At 34.3% G+C, this 16419-nt stretch overlaps 1 protein-coding gene across 1 annotated transcript in view; it reads right to left on the reverse strand.

Moving 5' to 3' along the window:
* Positions 1-16419, reverse strand: part of bif (protein phosphatase 1-binding protein bifocal) — a 144499-nt gene that overhangs the window by 9569 nt on the left and 118511 nt on the right. Inside the window, exon 4 of the mRNA XM_089643163.1 lies at positions 1834-1954. Within this exon, the coding sequence (XP_089499289.1) occupies positions 1834-1954 (121 nt within the window). The remainder of the gene's footprint in view (positions 1-1833; positions 1955-16419) is intronic.

Here is a 16419-nt window from a genome sequence, read left to right on the forward strand (position 1 = left end):
GCGTAGCGTTATTCATTATCGATACTCTGTTTTTTAAATCATGGCAATCCGTATACTAGTGATGGAAATAAATCGATTTTTGTAAAATCTCGCGCGTTTACGTGAAAAGACGTACTAATGTCTTGACCGCAATTATCATATTTACGTCTTTTGACGTTCTAATGTTCCGAGTGGTTAAATAAGTGTCAAATTAGTTAATTTTTAGTTATATTAGAACATTTTGTCAATTGTGAAGCTGTCTTTTTTTAGATATTTTTAGACAGAGAAAACTGTAATAATAAGTAGTTTTGTGTCTTTATATTGTATTGTATATCAGTGTCTATTGATATAATGTACAAACTTAGTTGAATATTAAAACTCCCAGTTTACTTTTAACAATATTTTTTTAAACGTAATCAAATAAGCTAATAAATAATGGTACATCAAAGTCACCCCTCTCCGAAAGGAGATTTATTTTTTTAGACTCCCCAAACACAGTCATACAAATTTAAAAAATATATATATATTGATAATTTTAAGCATGTGAAATAAATATGACATAAAAAATTCTGACAGAAATGTTTTTTATAACAATGAAACTAAATTAGTTTCAAAGTTAAAAATTGTCAAAGTCACCCCACTTTGGGGTACCAATTAATTTTTTTTGGGGGGTATTGTAGTGCACCATAATAAATTGTGATAATTTTAAAAAAATTCAAAAATCAATACAAAAAGTTCTTGTTTATTAACTGCGTGTGTCAAAAATTATCAGGGGATCTGTGAACTTTGTATAGATTTTTGAGAGATGATTCAACTAGAACAACTGTGATAATTTTCAATAGGATTAAAATGATTCAATGTTAATTAAATAATTAGTGTTTTTACTGATAGCATTTAAACTATGGACTCTGAATTGAGTGGGTATTTAGCACTGGAGAAGGACAGAGTGATGAAGATGTTTTTTTTCCTCTTTTGATAGACTGAAAAAACAATTTAAACATTTTAACACAAATTGTTGTGATTCTCGGAATCTAAAGCTGGACACACATGGCAGAGCCAAAACTCATTGTGTGTGGGCAAACTAAGGTGGCATGACTAGGCTTTGCAGGCTCCGCTTGATATTTGGCGAGTCCAAAAAGCCATGGCTTGGCTCGACCAAATGGGGCGAATCCCCGAGCCAATGGCTCGCGGGATCTGTGTGTGTGCAATCCCCGAGCCAAAACCCGCTCAGTATGAATTCAGACATAAAGTTAAACAGTATAGCTCATAGAATAAAGATTCCTCCGTAGAATGGTCCCTTCAAGCAAACCAAATTTTGTTCTGGATCTTTGTTAAATATTTGTAAAAACAACTATTTTATTTACGTATATTCTATTAATTACAATTTTAAATAAACCATTGCTGAATACTTGTAAGAAAAACTGGTCTATTTATCTGTATTATTTTAATACCTATTTTAAATGTACCATTTGTGACAAAATAAGCTATTTATGTAACCATGTACGATTTTAGTTCACAACTTCGAGTTGTTCACTTGTTGCTATGACATGGTTCTAACTGCCATTTTTTTTTTTTTTAAATTTTTATTTATTTATTTATCAATATAAAGGTTTTTACTTGTATTTATCGACATCTGTCTCACTAGGGTACACCTGTGTCGAACTAAACATGATGTCATTAGAACTAAACATTTTGAATAAGCTACCCCTATACCTCTGGGGCGGAGTCCAAACATACTTAATTAGACTGTGCAATCGTCTGTTAACAGATCATTGTACAGACGAAACATAGGTCATGCCGGGTGTGTTTTAAAGGTATTTAGATAGAGAAGCGGTCGTCTGTTGGTGTGTTTACCTATGGGTGGTGCGGGGGCGGCTGAAGCAGGACTCGTGAAGAGCAGCTCCTCGCCGAGGGAGGCCTCGGAGGGGTATTCAAAGGTTCTGGTGAGGGACTCGTCGAATTTGATCTTCAGATGCTGGAAATGAGAAAATATTACATTATTTACTATGCAAATTAAAGTAATTATAAAACCATTGATAATAGAAACAAGTCGAAAAGAGCCGAATCATTATTAGTATGAAACCACAAAAAGTCGCCAACATTATTCACCTATATTACTGTCACACAGAAATATATAATAGAAGCAAGGGGGATGGGCCATGAACCAGTATTAGTATTGCGCCACGACGTGTCTGGCAAACATCTTCCACCCATACTACTGCAGTCCGTGTAGCTTGATCGTAGTTCGGCGACAATCGGAAAGCTTCCATTGCATATCTCGCTTTGTTTCTATTATTGGTGTAAAGAATAACATATACAACATTAGTTAATTCAATATATCTTCGCCACGCAGCCAAAACTAAATAAAAATGTATATATATTACATACTACAGAAATTTGTGAATTTCATGATTATTATTTTTAGTCACATTGTAGAGGTGATGGGTCCCCGGCCCAAACATGACAAGGGGAAGAAGATGGTGGTGATAAAGGTAGGTACCTGAATAATAAGGGTTGAAAAATTGAATGTCATGAGTCAGACGCAAGCCTCGAGAAGGGCTGACAAGTGCTCCCCTCTTTTTCTCCCTTTGACAAAAATACGTAGGAGTTAAATTACAACTTGGCAATGCGGCACTGAAGATGAAAAAACTATAAATATGAAGCTGAAATAATGAGACCCAGGCCAAAGACTTGGCATGATCAAGTGACAGTTTTGGTGTATTTCAAAATTTTTATTGAAATTATTTAATTAAAAAAAGGTCATTGGACAGCAAAATGACATCTAGATTTTGTACTCCAAATTCGCTCAGGAATCTCTGGTTGAAATACTTTTGGTACATGCTGTTACACCCTGTATAAACATAAATAAATGTCAAGAGAAGGTATAACCGAAGAGCATGTATGAATGTGAATGAAGGAAGGAATGCTTATTCCATCCTCTCTTAATTCGGGTGCAGTGATCGATCACATTTCATAAAAAAATTTCATCCTCAATTTAATCCTTAGTACACAGTTATACAGTCGTAAGATTAACCTCTGTAATTTTCACGCCAATTAGATCCCTAAGCAGGATACCATAAGGGTTATTTTTCCCTGGAGAACGTCGCCACTTATGCGCCGTCACGGACCCCTCAAAATAACAATGACGTAATCATGATAACAGGTCAGTGATGCACAACCTTTTAAGCCCGTGAATTGTATTTTTTTAATGTAGGTACCGTACAAAGGTCCCAATAAATAACTAAATAAGTACCCATTATAAATAAATTAACTTGGCACCTACCTAAAATCCAGCATTTCTTAATAATGTTTAGATGCCATACAATTTTTTTAAATATGATTTTTTAATCCTTCAGGAATATTTACCGTTACATTTCTTAAAGATGCTGTCAGAAAGTCAGAGAATATGTGTATTTCCGATTCTCAATAAAATCCAAGTAAACGGGATATTTCTCAACGCATTCGAAAACCAAAAACTGGTTTTTAAAGGTGATGAAATATACATTAAAAATATTATTAAAAATATAAAAACTTTTAAAAATGGGTCACTATGGTAAGGAGACACAACAATGTTCCGAAAACAAATCGACTCCACGGATAATAGCTGTGTGTTAAAAAAATTTGCTGTGATCAAACAAATTAGCATGAGAAGTTGAGGCTCCGTAATAAGCGTTCAAAGATGGTTTAAAAGGGTAAATATGTGAATAAGAATATTAGAGGGACATCGCTATTATTAAAAAAACGATGATAATTAAGTGAAAATGGTGGAATTATTTAATAAAACACAACTCCTTTGAAATAAAGCGAAAATCTCTCGACAAATGCTTTAGTTTCAATGTCAAGATACACTGTGATTTTTTTCATACCTATGACATATTAAATAACAGAACAAAACATGTTTTCAATAATTTTCGGACCTTAATTTGCGATTTTTTTCTATCGAGGGAATTTCATATAATTATCGTTTCGGCTTAACCAATATTATTTAAAAAAAATAACATTTAGATTTTTGGAACTTAAAGAGTTAAAGAGAAATTTGTTATAATTCGGTAGAATTTGGGAATGCGGGGGCATAAGGCTTATTTAACTAAACATAACCCATTAAAACAAATTTAGGGCGGCTGATTCTAAATATTGAAGACAGAAACGTAAAGGTTAGTCTTAATAAGTTAGATTTAGTTAAAGACAGATACGTAAAGGTTTGTCTTAATAAGTTAGATTTAGTTAAAGACAGATACGTAAAGGTTTGTCTTAATAAGTTAGATTTAGTTAAAGACCTATTTAACTAAAACTGGGTCTTTAACTAAACAAATTTAGGGCGGCTGATTCTAAATATTGAAGACAAACACGTTTGTCACGATACCATTTTGTATTTTGTAAAATAAAACGGAAAAAGTATTTCGATAGTCCCAACATAAAAACAATAAATAAATTTTGATTTTTATTTATTTTATTTAGCCGAAAAGGCCCGCGGGCCGCCAGGTTGTGCATCACTGTTGCGGGCGACCACGTTAGGGGCGAAATATGATACAAAAGATTGGCATTTGCAACCGCAAAATGACACCGTAATATCGATCAGATTATGTTATGTGGGTTCTTATTTACACACTTAATAACTTTCTGGGAATTTTAATTGGTTTTTTTCCGAAGCAGCAAAATCTCGAACAGAGAGCCCATAAATGATTTGCAACGATTTTTATGTCAACGCAACTTTTTGAAACCAACCTAGTTGACCAAATACTTTTCAGTAGTTTAACGGGAGAGTATTTCTCAAAATAAATGTACGTAACGAAAATGTAGTTACGAAATAGTGTTACGAAATAGTCATAAGACATAACTAAATAGTAAACATAAGGCTTGTTTACACAATGGCAAATTTTATTTTACTTTTTTTATTATTTATTCAATTTAATTAGTTGTCGTCTTTTTTAAATGTAAGAAATTATCCTTTACTTTTTTATTTATTGTACATACTACAAACATACATAAACTCACGACCCAAATATTTGTATTTTGTTATACCAAAGGGGTTTAAAAAAAAACAAGGGAGTATAAATAAATGTTTTTTAATCAAATTATCAGCTCCCAAATTGAAGTACCTAACACAATATTCAACAAATCTTAAGAAATTAAAGAACAGGCACTGTTTAAACTATAAAAAATTTAATAACATACAATTATTTAGTTTGAATCACTATCCATTAGCGTTTTATAAATTTCTTCCTCATCTTTATAATAATTGAAATCTTTCCGAGACACATTTGGTCAGTTTTTCAGTCTTTGGTTTATCACTCCGCTTTGGCGCATGAATATAGTCATTTAGTGATAGAGATTTAGAGATAAGGCCCTTACAAACCACTTTCTTTTTTTATGTATATTTTCCAGTTTTTCGTTTTTAAGATAGTCACTCCACATGGTTTATCTTTGATTTTGTTAGAATCTTCATTTTCACTATTCATATTTTCAATATCAGTGTTATTTTCTATGGCATTATTATTTCCTATTATAACATCTCCGATTTATTATATAATCCAGTTTCGATGGGAATAGCATCATTATTAGTCTTAGTTTGTTTATGCAATAATATTTTCAGAATATTCACTTGCCTTTTCATCCGATTACAGCACTGTCTTAAATTCTTATTTCGACTTTTTAATCGAGTATTTTCTTCAGTCAGCTTTTGTAGTCTTTCCTTTAGGATTTTTTTATTATTTTTTCTACGTTCAAATGTATTATTGTCTTGTGTCGTAGGATTAGCCTTTTTCTTTCTTTTAGCTCTTTTATCATTGGCTTGTCTCCACTTTGCCCGTAGCTCTTCTTTTTCTTCTTCTGTAAGAATTTATTTTTTTATTTTTGATATTTTCTATAACTTTTGTTAAATGCTTAATTCGGATTTCCTCATATTTATTTGTATTTTCCCTTTTCAGTCTTTCTCTGTAAGCGTTTTGCCTTTTGGCATTGGTTTTTGGGGGCATTCCTAAAAAAAAATTATGCTGTAGTTATGGTTTTATCAGAGTAAATAAAAATAAATTTATATTTAAATAAGCTTTTATAAAAAACTTAAGGCACTTATAAATATTGTATAGAGCGCCTGTAGAACGGATAGTGTGTATGAGTGCCTCAAGCTTATTTAAAATAAAACCAGTATTGGACGGCTCAGCTTGATCTTCAAGTACTTGTCATTATGTATAATGCCATATAATCGCGATGATAAAACATACAAGTCCGACGACACCTGCTCTGCCATTGACCATCAGGAATTTCCAGCGCATCCTATGTATTACAACCTACCTACTTTCCAGCGCCATCAACAGATCTGCTCTATGGTATAATAAATTTTATTTTTTTCCTATTATATCTAAATACATATGTATATTTGTGCATTGTGCATAATATATTACATTATTACTAAACTTACATAAGACTTTCATAAAAATGCTAGACACACTTACAATATACTTACTTTTCTTAATCACGTTGTAACTGTGTACACTCAGCTTTACATTGAACTTTTTCATTACGTTACGAAATTCATAACAAACGTTACGAAATTGTAATAAGAATTTATGTTATAAAAAGTCAATGGTTTGATAAAATTTAAAAGTGTTAATATGTAAGCTTAGCAATGTTCGTACCGCACATGTTACAAAAAGATGAGTAGAAAAAGACATACCGTTTTGTGAAAAAAGGCTAAAATATTTTCTGTTACGAAATAGTGGTCCCACTAAAGAAACACGTTATTACTGATTTTAACAATTAATGTTATGGCTGAGAAGTCAGACCAACAATTAATCAGAAAGAGGCTAGTGTTGCCCATGTTAAATTTTACAAATGGGTTAAAAAATTACGGTGGAAGTACTAATAAAACGTAACTAAAGAGTAGTTACTAAAAAGTAAATGGTGATGTCTCACTTTGTTTTTTGTGCATAAATTATTAATTTATTATGAAACTCCATAGAAAATTACCTTTTTACAGAAACTACATTTAATTAAGACCCTAAAACTTACAAAAAATCACATATTATAACGTTATTATCGCATTTTATGAAGTATAAACAAATGAGGTGGGTAGGGTGGCAATTTTATTTTGTATGGAAGGTAAAAATCGATATTTTAAAAAAAATTCAAATATTTGCGAATTAATACGATTGTAATGTTTATTTTTCGATATTTTAAAGCCTAATATTTATTCTACAAAATGGTGCATATTTTTTTTGTATGATTAATTAAAAACATGTGAAATTTTTGAACTGTTTGTAGGCACACTTTATTTTTCCAAAATGTACACTTTTTTTGAGAAATACTCGGGAAGAAACTGTTAGTATGTAAATGTATGAGAAAAAAATATTAAAAGAGAAAAAATACAGACATCAAATGCAAGGCCCAAATAATGACAGAAGGCACGTACAAAGACATCTAATAATAATAATCAGACCTCATTCAAAGACAATTAATTATTTGATGGACGTGTAATAATTTTGTATCCAATTCGTGATAACTTTAGCCTACTTTCAATCAGTTGTTAGGTAGCTAGAAACTCGTTTGAGGTGAAAAGTCCTTAAAAAAGGACAGGAAATGTACCGTTTTACCATTATACGAGAATTGTGAGGTTATATTATTAATCTAAATATTAAAATGAAGAGATTCATGCATTATAAGTTTTAATTAGCTTTAATTGACTAAGGTCCCACAAGCAGCGAGCCAGCAAAAGAAACGCAGGGAGTGACCATAGTAACATATTCAGGCCGTTCCATCAATGCACAATTATAGCTTGACATAGTTCGCACTTGTGTAGCACATTCGTCGCACTCTTCTGTCAGGAGTCAGGAGTCAGGAGTCAGGATCAGCCTAGTCCTAGATAAGGGCGAACAAGCATCAAGCAATAGCTGAACGCTAATCGAAATGTCCAAATACATTATTATTAGTCACAAAAAATGATTTCATACACTTTATAATGTATGTCTATTGCTAATGTCTTTCTCAGAAGTCTCCGACTGTTTCCACCACTCACGTATACCACAATGTTACTGTTAAAAAAACTTTCATTCCGGGATTTTTTAAAATACTTGCATCAACTGTAAAGCACCCCTGAGGTGATAACTCACAAAAGCGGCGATATAAGAATTGTCCGATATTATTATTATTATTATATTCCTCGAGCGTCCCCAACTTCTTCTACATTAAAACCAACATTCCTGGGACTCGATTCTCGACGAAGTTATTCTACTCGAACGAGTGGGTCGACCCACTCGCTGTTCGAGTGGAATGACTTTTGGCGTATGTAAGCAAAACTTCCTAGATCACAAGGCCGGGACACTCATTCAAAGCAGCCTCCTAACTTGTATGGTATTTTACACAAATTTTTGTTTTAATTTTTTTTTTTTTAATTTATTCTTATTTAGAATAAATAAAAATACATTTTTTGGACGTTCCCGTACGAATTAGGAGGCTGATTTGATTCCCGTGTGTCCCGGTCTTGTGATCTAGGAGGTTTTGATGTTAGTGTGTACCTTCGACGAGACTCAAGAATAAGAATGTCTACCAATGTATGTACTTTCGACGGCGATTGCGAGCGGCCTGGATTGGAGAATCGATACCCAGGGGGATGTTGTGAGGCTGAAGGTAAGTGGGGAAGGGAAAGAGGAAGGTGGGGAAGTACCTGGCTATTCAGATCTAGTCACTAAACACGGCTAAAGCCATTTGGAGCAACGTTTCAATTCTGAATGGTGGTCTTACACCAGGGCGATACTGGTAGTATCTTCCACTCTGGAACGTGCCGCAAATATACTATATATTATTTTAATTAATTAATTGTGAAATAACACAAATTAATCAAATAAAATTTATTTGCGCACGCCGGGTTCGAACCCGCGACCTTCGGAATGGCAGTCCAATGCGTTGCCACTGGACTATGCCGTCTAATCAGAACAAACTTTAAAATTTTCAGTGATATCGGTTGACTACTTTTCGAGTTTTGCAAGCATAAACATACGCATGCTGAATTTTTATATATAAAGACTAGCCGACGTGTACCGGCGATGCTCGGAGACTTTTCTCTACTTTATATGCATGTATCATATATATACAGGGTGTATCGGCACTAACCCGACAAACTTTAACCAGCTATTCCTTAGCACATTTGGAGTAAAAAATGTTATGTGCACTTTGCTGTCCGGTAACGTTTTTTTTTAATAAAAAATTAATTAAACATATTTTCACCACATGTCACCACTGTTTTATCCTTTGTCAAAATTTGAAAGCAACATCGCAACTCTCGCGTGTTGCTGCGAACGAAGCCCGTATTACATAATCCAGTACCAGAAAAGAAATATTTTATTTAACAATAATGATTATTCACATTTTTCGTATGCGAATCACTGATTGTCTTCTTGTATTGTACACATCAGTTTTATTTTTGTATCTAAATTGTTTCACCTCTGGAATGCTTTGGTTTCACCTCTTACGCGTTTCACGTATTAAATAGTCTAATTTTGAAACTAAGAAACTAATTAGTAGATTTCCTGAATTTATAATCGAAGTCCAATAATTCTGAGCACTTTTAAAAACAATTTTCCTCACTTAGGTACTTATCAATAATAATAATTGGATTATTTGAACAGCGCCGTTGTTTTTTAAATCACCGTAAGTGCTCTGTCAAAATGTTACTTGCTAGGCTATCCTACAACGTATATTTTTTAATAAATTTAGTTATTTACAACTTCGCGGAATGTGATTTATGAATATTATTGCTTATGTTAAAAGCCTTCCAGAATTACCGGAATATAACGAGCAGCTTGACACACTTAAGTTTATTTCCACTAATTTGAAGGTACAAAGAATGTATAGTTTTAAAAACAATCCCGATGAATCAAAAAACGGTTCATATAAAACTGCTGCGCAACACACTGAGACAAAGGAAAGCACTCACACAAACGTCATGACTGCATTGGATTGACCACCTGCAAATGAATGCTGCCAGATTGCTAATTTATTTAAACAATAATTATTAAATTTTATTTAAAATATCGCAATTTTTTTAAAAAATCGACAATAAATTACAACTATAATTTAAAAAAAATATTCTTAACCCCACGCTTTTTCGTAATTGATTAATTAATTCAGAATTTAAACGTTGCTTGAAATGACTAGCCGTATTTGGTGACCAGATCTGAATATCCAGGTTCAGAATTTAAACGTTGCTTGAAATGACTAGCCGTATTTGGTGACCAGATCTGAATATCCAGGTTTAGAATTTAAACGTTGCTTGAAATGACTAGCCGTATTTGGTGACCAGATCTGAATATCCAGGTTCAGAATTTAAACGTTGCTTGAAATGACTAGCCGTATTTGGTGACCAGATCTGAATATCCAGGTTTAGAATTTAAACGTTGCTTGAAATGACTAGCCGTATTTGGTGACCAGATCTGAATATCCAGGTTCAGAATTTAAACGTTGCTTGAAATGACTAGCCGTATTTGGTGACCAGATCTGAATATCCAGGTTTAGAATTTAAACGTTACTTGAAATGACTAGCCGTATTTGGTGACCAGATCTGAATATCCAGGTTCAGAATTTAAACGTTGCTTGAAATGACTAGCCGTATTTGGTGACCAGATCTGAATATCCAGGTTTAGAATTTAAACGTTGCTTGAAATGACTAGCCGTATTTGGTGACCAGATCTGAATATCCAGGTACTTCCTCACCTTCCACTCCTTCCCTTAGCCATAAAACTTACCCCAATTCAACATAAAAATTGTTTAAATTATCGGATGTAATGAAATGCATAATAATTAGACCCCAAAATACTTAATTATTCAGGGAAATAAACCCCTGAGTCATCAGTTGGAAATACCAACGACATTAAGTGAAATTAACAATGCAATAATCCTATTATTGCATTGTTTAAAATTTCACTTAATTATTAGCATTAGCAAATAATATTGGGATTAGCAAATAATAATTTACGACAATTTACTCGGAAATCAATAAAGCCAGAATAATAAAATAAGAAAGTTATCACTTACGTCGTCTGTAAGTGGCTTTACCAAAGTTTGATAATGCCGTCAGAAGGTGAAACAGCTGTCACGCGTAATAATAATTACAACTAGCAGAACTTGTTTATAAACACACTGTTTTTATAAATTTTTTAATAAGACTGTTAAAATAAAAAAAATCTCTAAATTGAAATGGAGTTCTACAAACTAAACTTAAAATCAAATAAATTTATTGCGAAGGTTCAAAGTACTGTACTGTAATATTATATTAAATAATTTTTACGTGTTTAATTATTGTTTAAAGTCAGATTAAAGCGATTAAAAAACCCACCTGGCAATTCTTATTCGAGTTTCGTTGTTTTTACGTATTGGCGCGCTTACAAGCATCAGTCGTCTCATTTTTAACCATTAATATTTAGTGTGTAGGAAAGAGAGAAGACGCTTTTCGACACACTTGTCGAAAAACTTGTTGAATGCCGACGGGCATACTCTTCTACAGATTTTATTAAATATTGATATGTAGGTAATATTGATGTGTAAATGAATGACATTGTGAGAATTTTACCAATAAATAATAAATGAAAATGCGGACATGTAGTTTATGTTAATTTTTTTATTGGAGCATTTGTTCGAAGTGACTACCATTATTTTCGATGCAAGCGTGTAGTCTTGTTATATTTTGATTATTTAAGTTTGCAGGATTTGCTTTAATTTCTGCAGCGGCTTCCATCACTCGTTCGAGCAGTTGCTCTCTTGAGGCTATTGGCTTAGCATACACTTTTTCCTTGAGAGCCCCCCACAGGTAGTAATCCAGGGGGGTCAGGTCGGGTGATCTTGGTGGCCAAGCAATGGCCGGACTTCCACGGCCTATCCAACGACCAGGAAACTCGACATCCAAGTAGTTCCGCACGGCAATCGAATAGTGTGGTGGGGCTCCATCGTGCTGGAACCACATTCTCCGTAGTAATTCGAGGTTCACATCTTCCAGAATCTCGCCCAGTTGCACTTGTAAGAACTCCAAATACATCGGTCCATTTAGTCTGGGAGGCAACTCGATTGGACCGAGTATTTGATTTCCCAGGATTCCTGCCCACATGTTGATGGAAAATCTGTCCTGGCTCGACGACTCCCGAACAAGCTTGGGGTTTTGTTCAGCCCAATGGTGCAAGTTGTGCACATTTAGCACTCCTGTTTTAGTGAACTGTGCTTCGTCGGTAAACAATATGTTTTTCATGAAGTCTGCATCTCTTATGACATTATGCAGCATTCTTCTGCAGTACACGACTCTGGAAAAGTGGTCATTCTCCATGAGGCCTTGGCAGCGCCTATAGTGAAAAGGTTTGAGCCCGTGCTTCTTCAGAACTCTCCATACCGCCATGTGTTCCCTGTGTCCTATCATCAGAGCGACCCGACGCACGGACAGCGTGGGGTCTTCGGTAATTAAGTTCAGGATTCTCTCCTCAACTGCCACAGGAACGATGTTGTGTCCTCCGCCGGCGCCTTCAATCCGTCCGATGCCACAGTCACGCAATTGTTGATACATCTGAAACAAAACAACAAATAACAACTGCTTTTATTATTCAGCTCAGTAATAATGTCAAATAAACAATCGCGGGCTTTTTCACTCATTTTATTTTTAAAGAACACTTATTTTAGGCACATATCAGAAAACTTACGTTTTCTCTTCATTTATTTCATTTTTTTATAGTAAAATGTATAACAAAGTGTTTTAAATTATAATTTTCTTAACTAGGTACGGTTGATATCTTGGATTCACAGGGGTGAAATTGAATTCAAGTAATTTAAATAATCCCATGGTGAGAAAGGGAGTGAATTCAATTGCAGTGAATGATGCATTTATTAGAGATTAAAATTAATTAACTTTTTAAAACGCCGTTTAGTGACCACTGAACACAAATCACCTAAAGTACAATTTACATTTTTAAAGTTGGTGGCCCCTTGTTATGTTTTTAATGTTCCCAGTTTAAATTTCAAAAGCGCTTTTTGGCATTATCAATGAATGTAAATAGTTTCAATAAACAATTGATAGGGTACAAACCTGGACAAAGGTAGCATGGTGTGGGACGCGTCTTCCAGGAAACCTCATGCGATACTCCCTTACGGCTGCTCGTGAATTTCCATTGCAAAATCCATAAACAAAAACAATATCTGCTTGCTCGGCAGGTGGATAATTGAGGGGCATATTTCAACAGTAAAAACTTAGATAACAAAACAAAAACGAAACTAGAAACTTGATGACATGCGAACTCCCAAAACAGCACTGACCACTGATACGAGACGGGGTGGCGGGAACCACACGGGACTTGAGACAGAATATGTGTGAAAGAGATGACAGTAGCGCGGCGTTGCCAATTATTTTACCCCTATACTGTGGGCAGTAGCGGAGTGTGGAAATTTTATTTATTTTTTGTTTTTAAAAGAAAAAAAATGTTACCGGACAGCAAAGTGTACATAACATTTTTTACTCCAAATGTGCTAAGGAATAGCTGGTTAAAGTTTGTCGGGTTAGTGCCGATACACCCTGTATATAAACCTTCCGGAAGAAATTCTCAAAATGATACCTACAAAAATCCGTTGTGTAGTTTAGAAGAACAAAGCGGACAAACAGACAGACGCGGATAGCGACTTTTCTACATCAAAATTTCCCTTGCTAGCCGAGAACGTGTGTTGTGCGGACGAAGCCAATCTGTCAAGATCCAAGCAGATTAATAATAATCATCATTCGGTCACAAAGTGGTTAGGATTTAGGTCACCATTCTTCGGCGGACAATAATAATTGGCCTGGTTACTCACTTAACTAACCAGCACCTACTGGTTGGTGGTTACTGACAATGGATTACTAAATCACTAAACTTATTAAAAAAGGTTGTTAAAGGTCGTATTTCACTTACTTTTAACCAGCGATTCCTGACATTATTTGGAGTAAAAATAATTGTAAACGATTTTTTTTTTTTTTTTTTTTACTTTATTTATTTTCATTTCTTTGCACATATTATGCATATTTCATGTTTCAGGTGACGTTTTTGATATAAGCGGCTCTAACTATCGAATACTTTTTTTTTCTCAGAATAATATCAGGAATCAATCAATGGTTAAATAAGACAAGCCTATACATAATATTGTGCATACAAAAAAAATGTTGTAACTACGCAGTGTGGTTCATAAGAATACAAGTATTTCGCGTTTAAATGTTATTTATTGTTTTATTTATTCAAATGAATTTAATAGATAATAATGACTGAGCGTAGCGAAGTCCCTTTTTTAACTCGACCGTTTTGCATTTCGTCTATTGCACGTTCCGTTTCCGTTTCAAGATGGTGGCCGTTTAAATGTTTCAGAAAAAAAAATTCAAATCATCGTGTTTATTGTCTTATTCGCATTTTTTCAATATTATGGTACCTACCTGCTTGAAGAAAGTTATATAAGTTAAAGAAAAAAAATAATTGTCGTTGAGATATTGACGTTTCATTGGACAAATTGTATAAATCCTTGTTTGAGATAGTAAAAAAATTGTTACTCAATATATAAGGTTTAATTAAGTAGGTAGGTATTTAAGTACCTACTTACAAATCTTATGAATTCAAAGAAATTTTGGTTTTGAATATTAAACATATTTTTTGGACGCGAGGTCAACTACACTGTTCACAGAACCACTAGTACCGAATGTAAACAAATTAATATATTTGTTAATTTTCTTGTATAATGTGAGAGAAAACAACAATAGGTCCCTCAGATATAAAAGGAGGGAGATAAGTATCATAAATTCACCTCAGCAGTAGAAGGTTAATTATGGTTTGTGTGTGCTGTCCATTTGTTCGGTTTTGTCATGGAACCGTCTAGTTCAGGGTTCTAGGTTATATGTTCCAGGTCTCGGGTTCCAGGTATCAGGTTTGAGTGACTAGGAAGGTGTGCGTTCAGCTGCGGTCGGGTCACGCTCGGAGCGCTTCCCATCCCGGCCAGGGCAGTGGGCACCAGAGCAGAATGAAGCTCGAACAACTCAGCAATGCGCAAGCTTGTGGTAACCACACCCAATCGTGACGTCATGTGTACCCAACACATTATTTGTCAATTTATTATATTTTATCTACATTTTTTTAATGACAAACACTTCCAGGTTATGACTAAAGTAATAAATTTTGGAAAGATCCTACTACCGTCATTATCCCATGAATTTAACGAATCTCAAATAAGTATCTTTAAAAAACTATACAGGGTGTATCGGCACTAACCCGACAAACTTTGACCAGCTATTCCTTATCACATTTGGAGTAAAAAATGTTATAGGCACTTTGCTGTCCGGTAGCATTTTTTTTTCAATTAGAAACAAAAAAAAATAAAAATTTCCACACTACATCACTGTCATTGGCATTGCTTTTCGTGTTCAACAGCTGTTATAAGCAAGTATGTCGAAAAGCGTCTTCGCTCTTTCGCACACAATAAATAATAATAGTTAAAAATGAGACGAATGGTGCCGTGCCATTTCGTTGTGATTGTAAAAGTGCGCCAATATAGGTGCACACGTGCATTATTCAACGGAATTCGAATAAAATATTGCCAGATGGGTTTTCAAACTTTGACAAAGGATAAAACAGTGGTGACATGTGGTGAAAATATGAATAATAATTTTTTATGAAAAAAAAAACGTTACCGGACAGCAAAGCGCACATAAGATTTTTTACTCCAAATATGCTAAGGAATAGCTGGTTAAAGTTTGTCGGGTACGTGCCGATACACCCTGTATAAAATTAAGAAATTTATAATTTACTAAATGTATAATATGTTATTAAGTCCATAATTCGTTATTAAATATTTGTGGAACCTGAAGACAAGCTGTCACATACAATGAGGTGTATATATAGAGTCAGCTTCGGCGTTCGAAGTATGGGCCACGCGTATCGGATCATTGTCCAATGTGAGATATCTCGGGAACCAGTCGGTTACAAGCGCTCGCCGTCACAAGTCTCCGGCGAGAACTTCAAAATGCCGACATGCACGCTGAGATATTGTACAAGTCGTACTGGAGAATATAGGGAAAGCAATTGTATAACCTTTCATCGGTAAATAAGGTTTTACCATAATCGGTAGTCGTGTAAATTGACTTATTCATGATGAATATTCGTGGCACGGACGCCGGTCAAGTTCGACTCGTTCGTTCGCGGTAGGAAGGTTTCGGGCGACATCGAAAGCCGCCACAACCTTCTTCATACTCCCGCACGGGAACAATTTTTCACACTAAAATTGCAAGGAATGCAGACTCTATTTATATATAACTCAATGGTCATATGACAGCTTTGTAACACTAGCTCTTAAAACACTACAGTAATAGGCTTGTAATTGTTGGTATAAATAAAAATAATATTTATATATATACAGGGTGTATCGGCACGTACCCGACAAACTTTAACCAGCTATTCCTTAGCATAT

This window comes from Hesperophylax consimilis, chromosome 19, assembly GCF_061612785.1.
Source record: "Hesperophylax consimilis isolate HC1 chromosome 19, BYU_Hcon_1.0, whole genome shotgun sequence".
Classification (NCBI taxonomy): domain Eukaryota; kingdom Metazoa; phylum Arthropoda; class Insecta; order Trichoptera; family Limnephilidae; genus Hesperophylax; species Hesperophylax consimilis.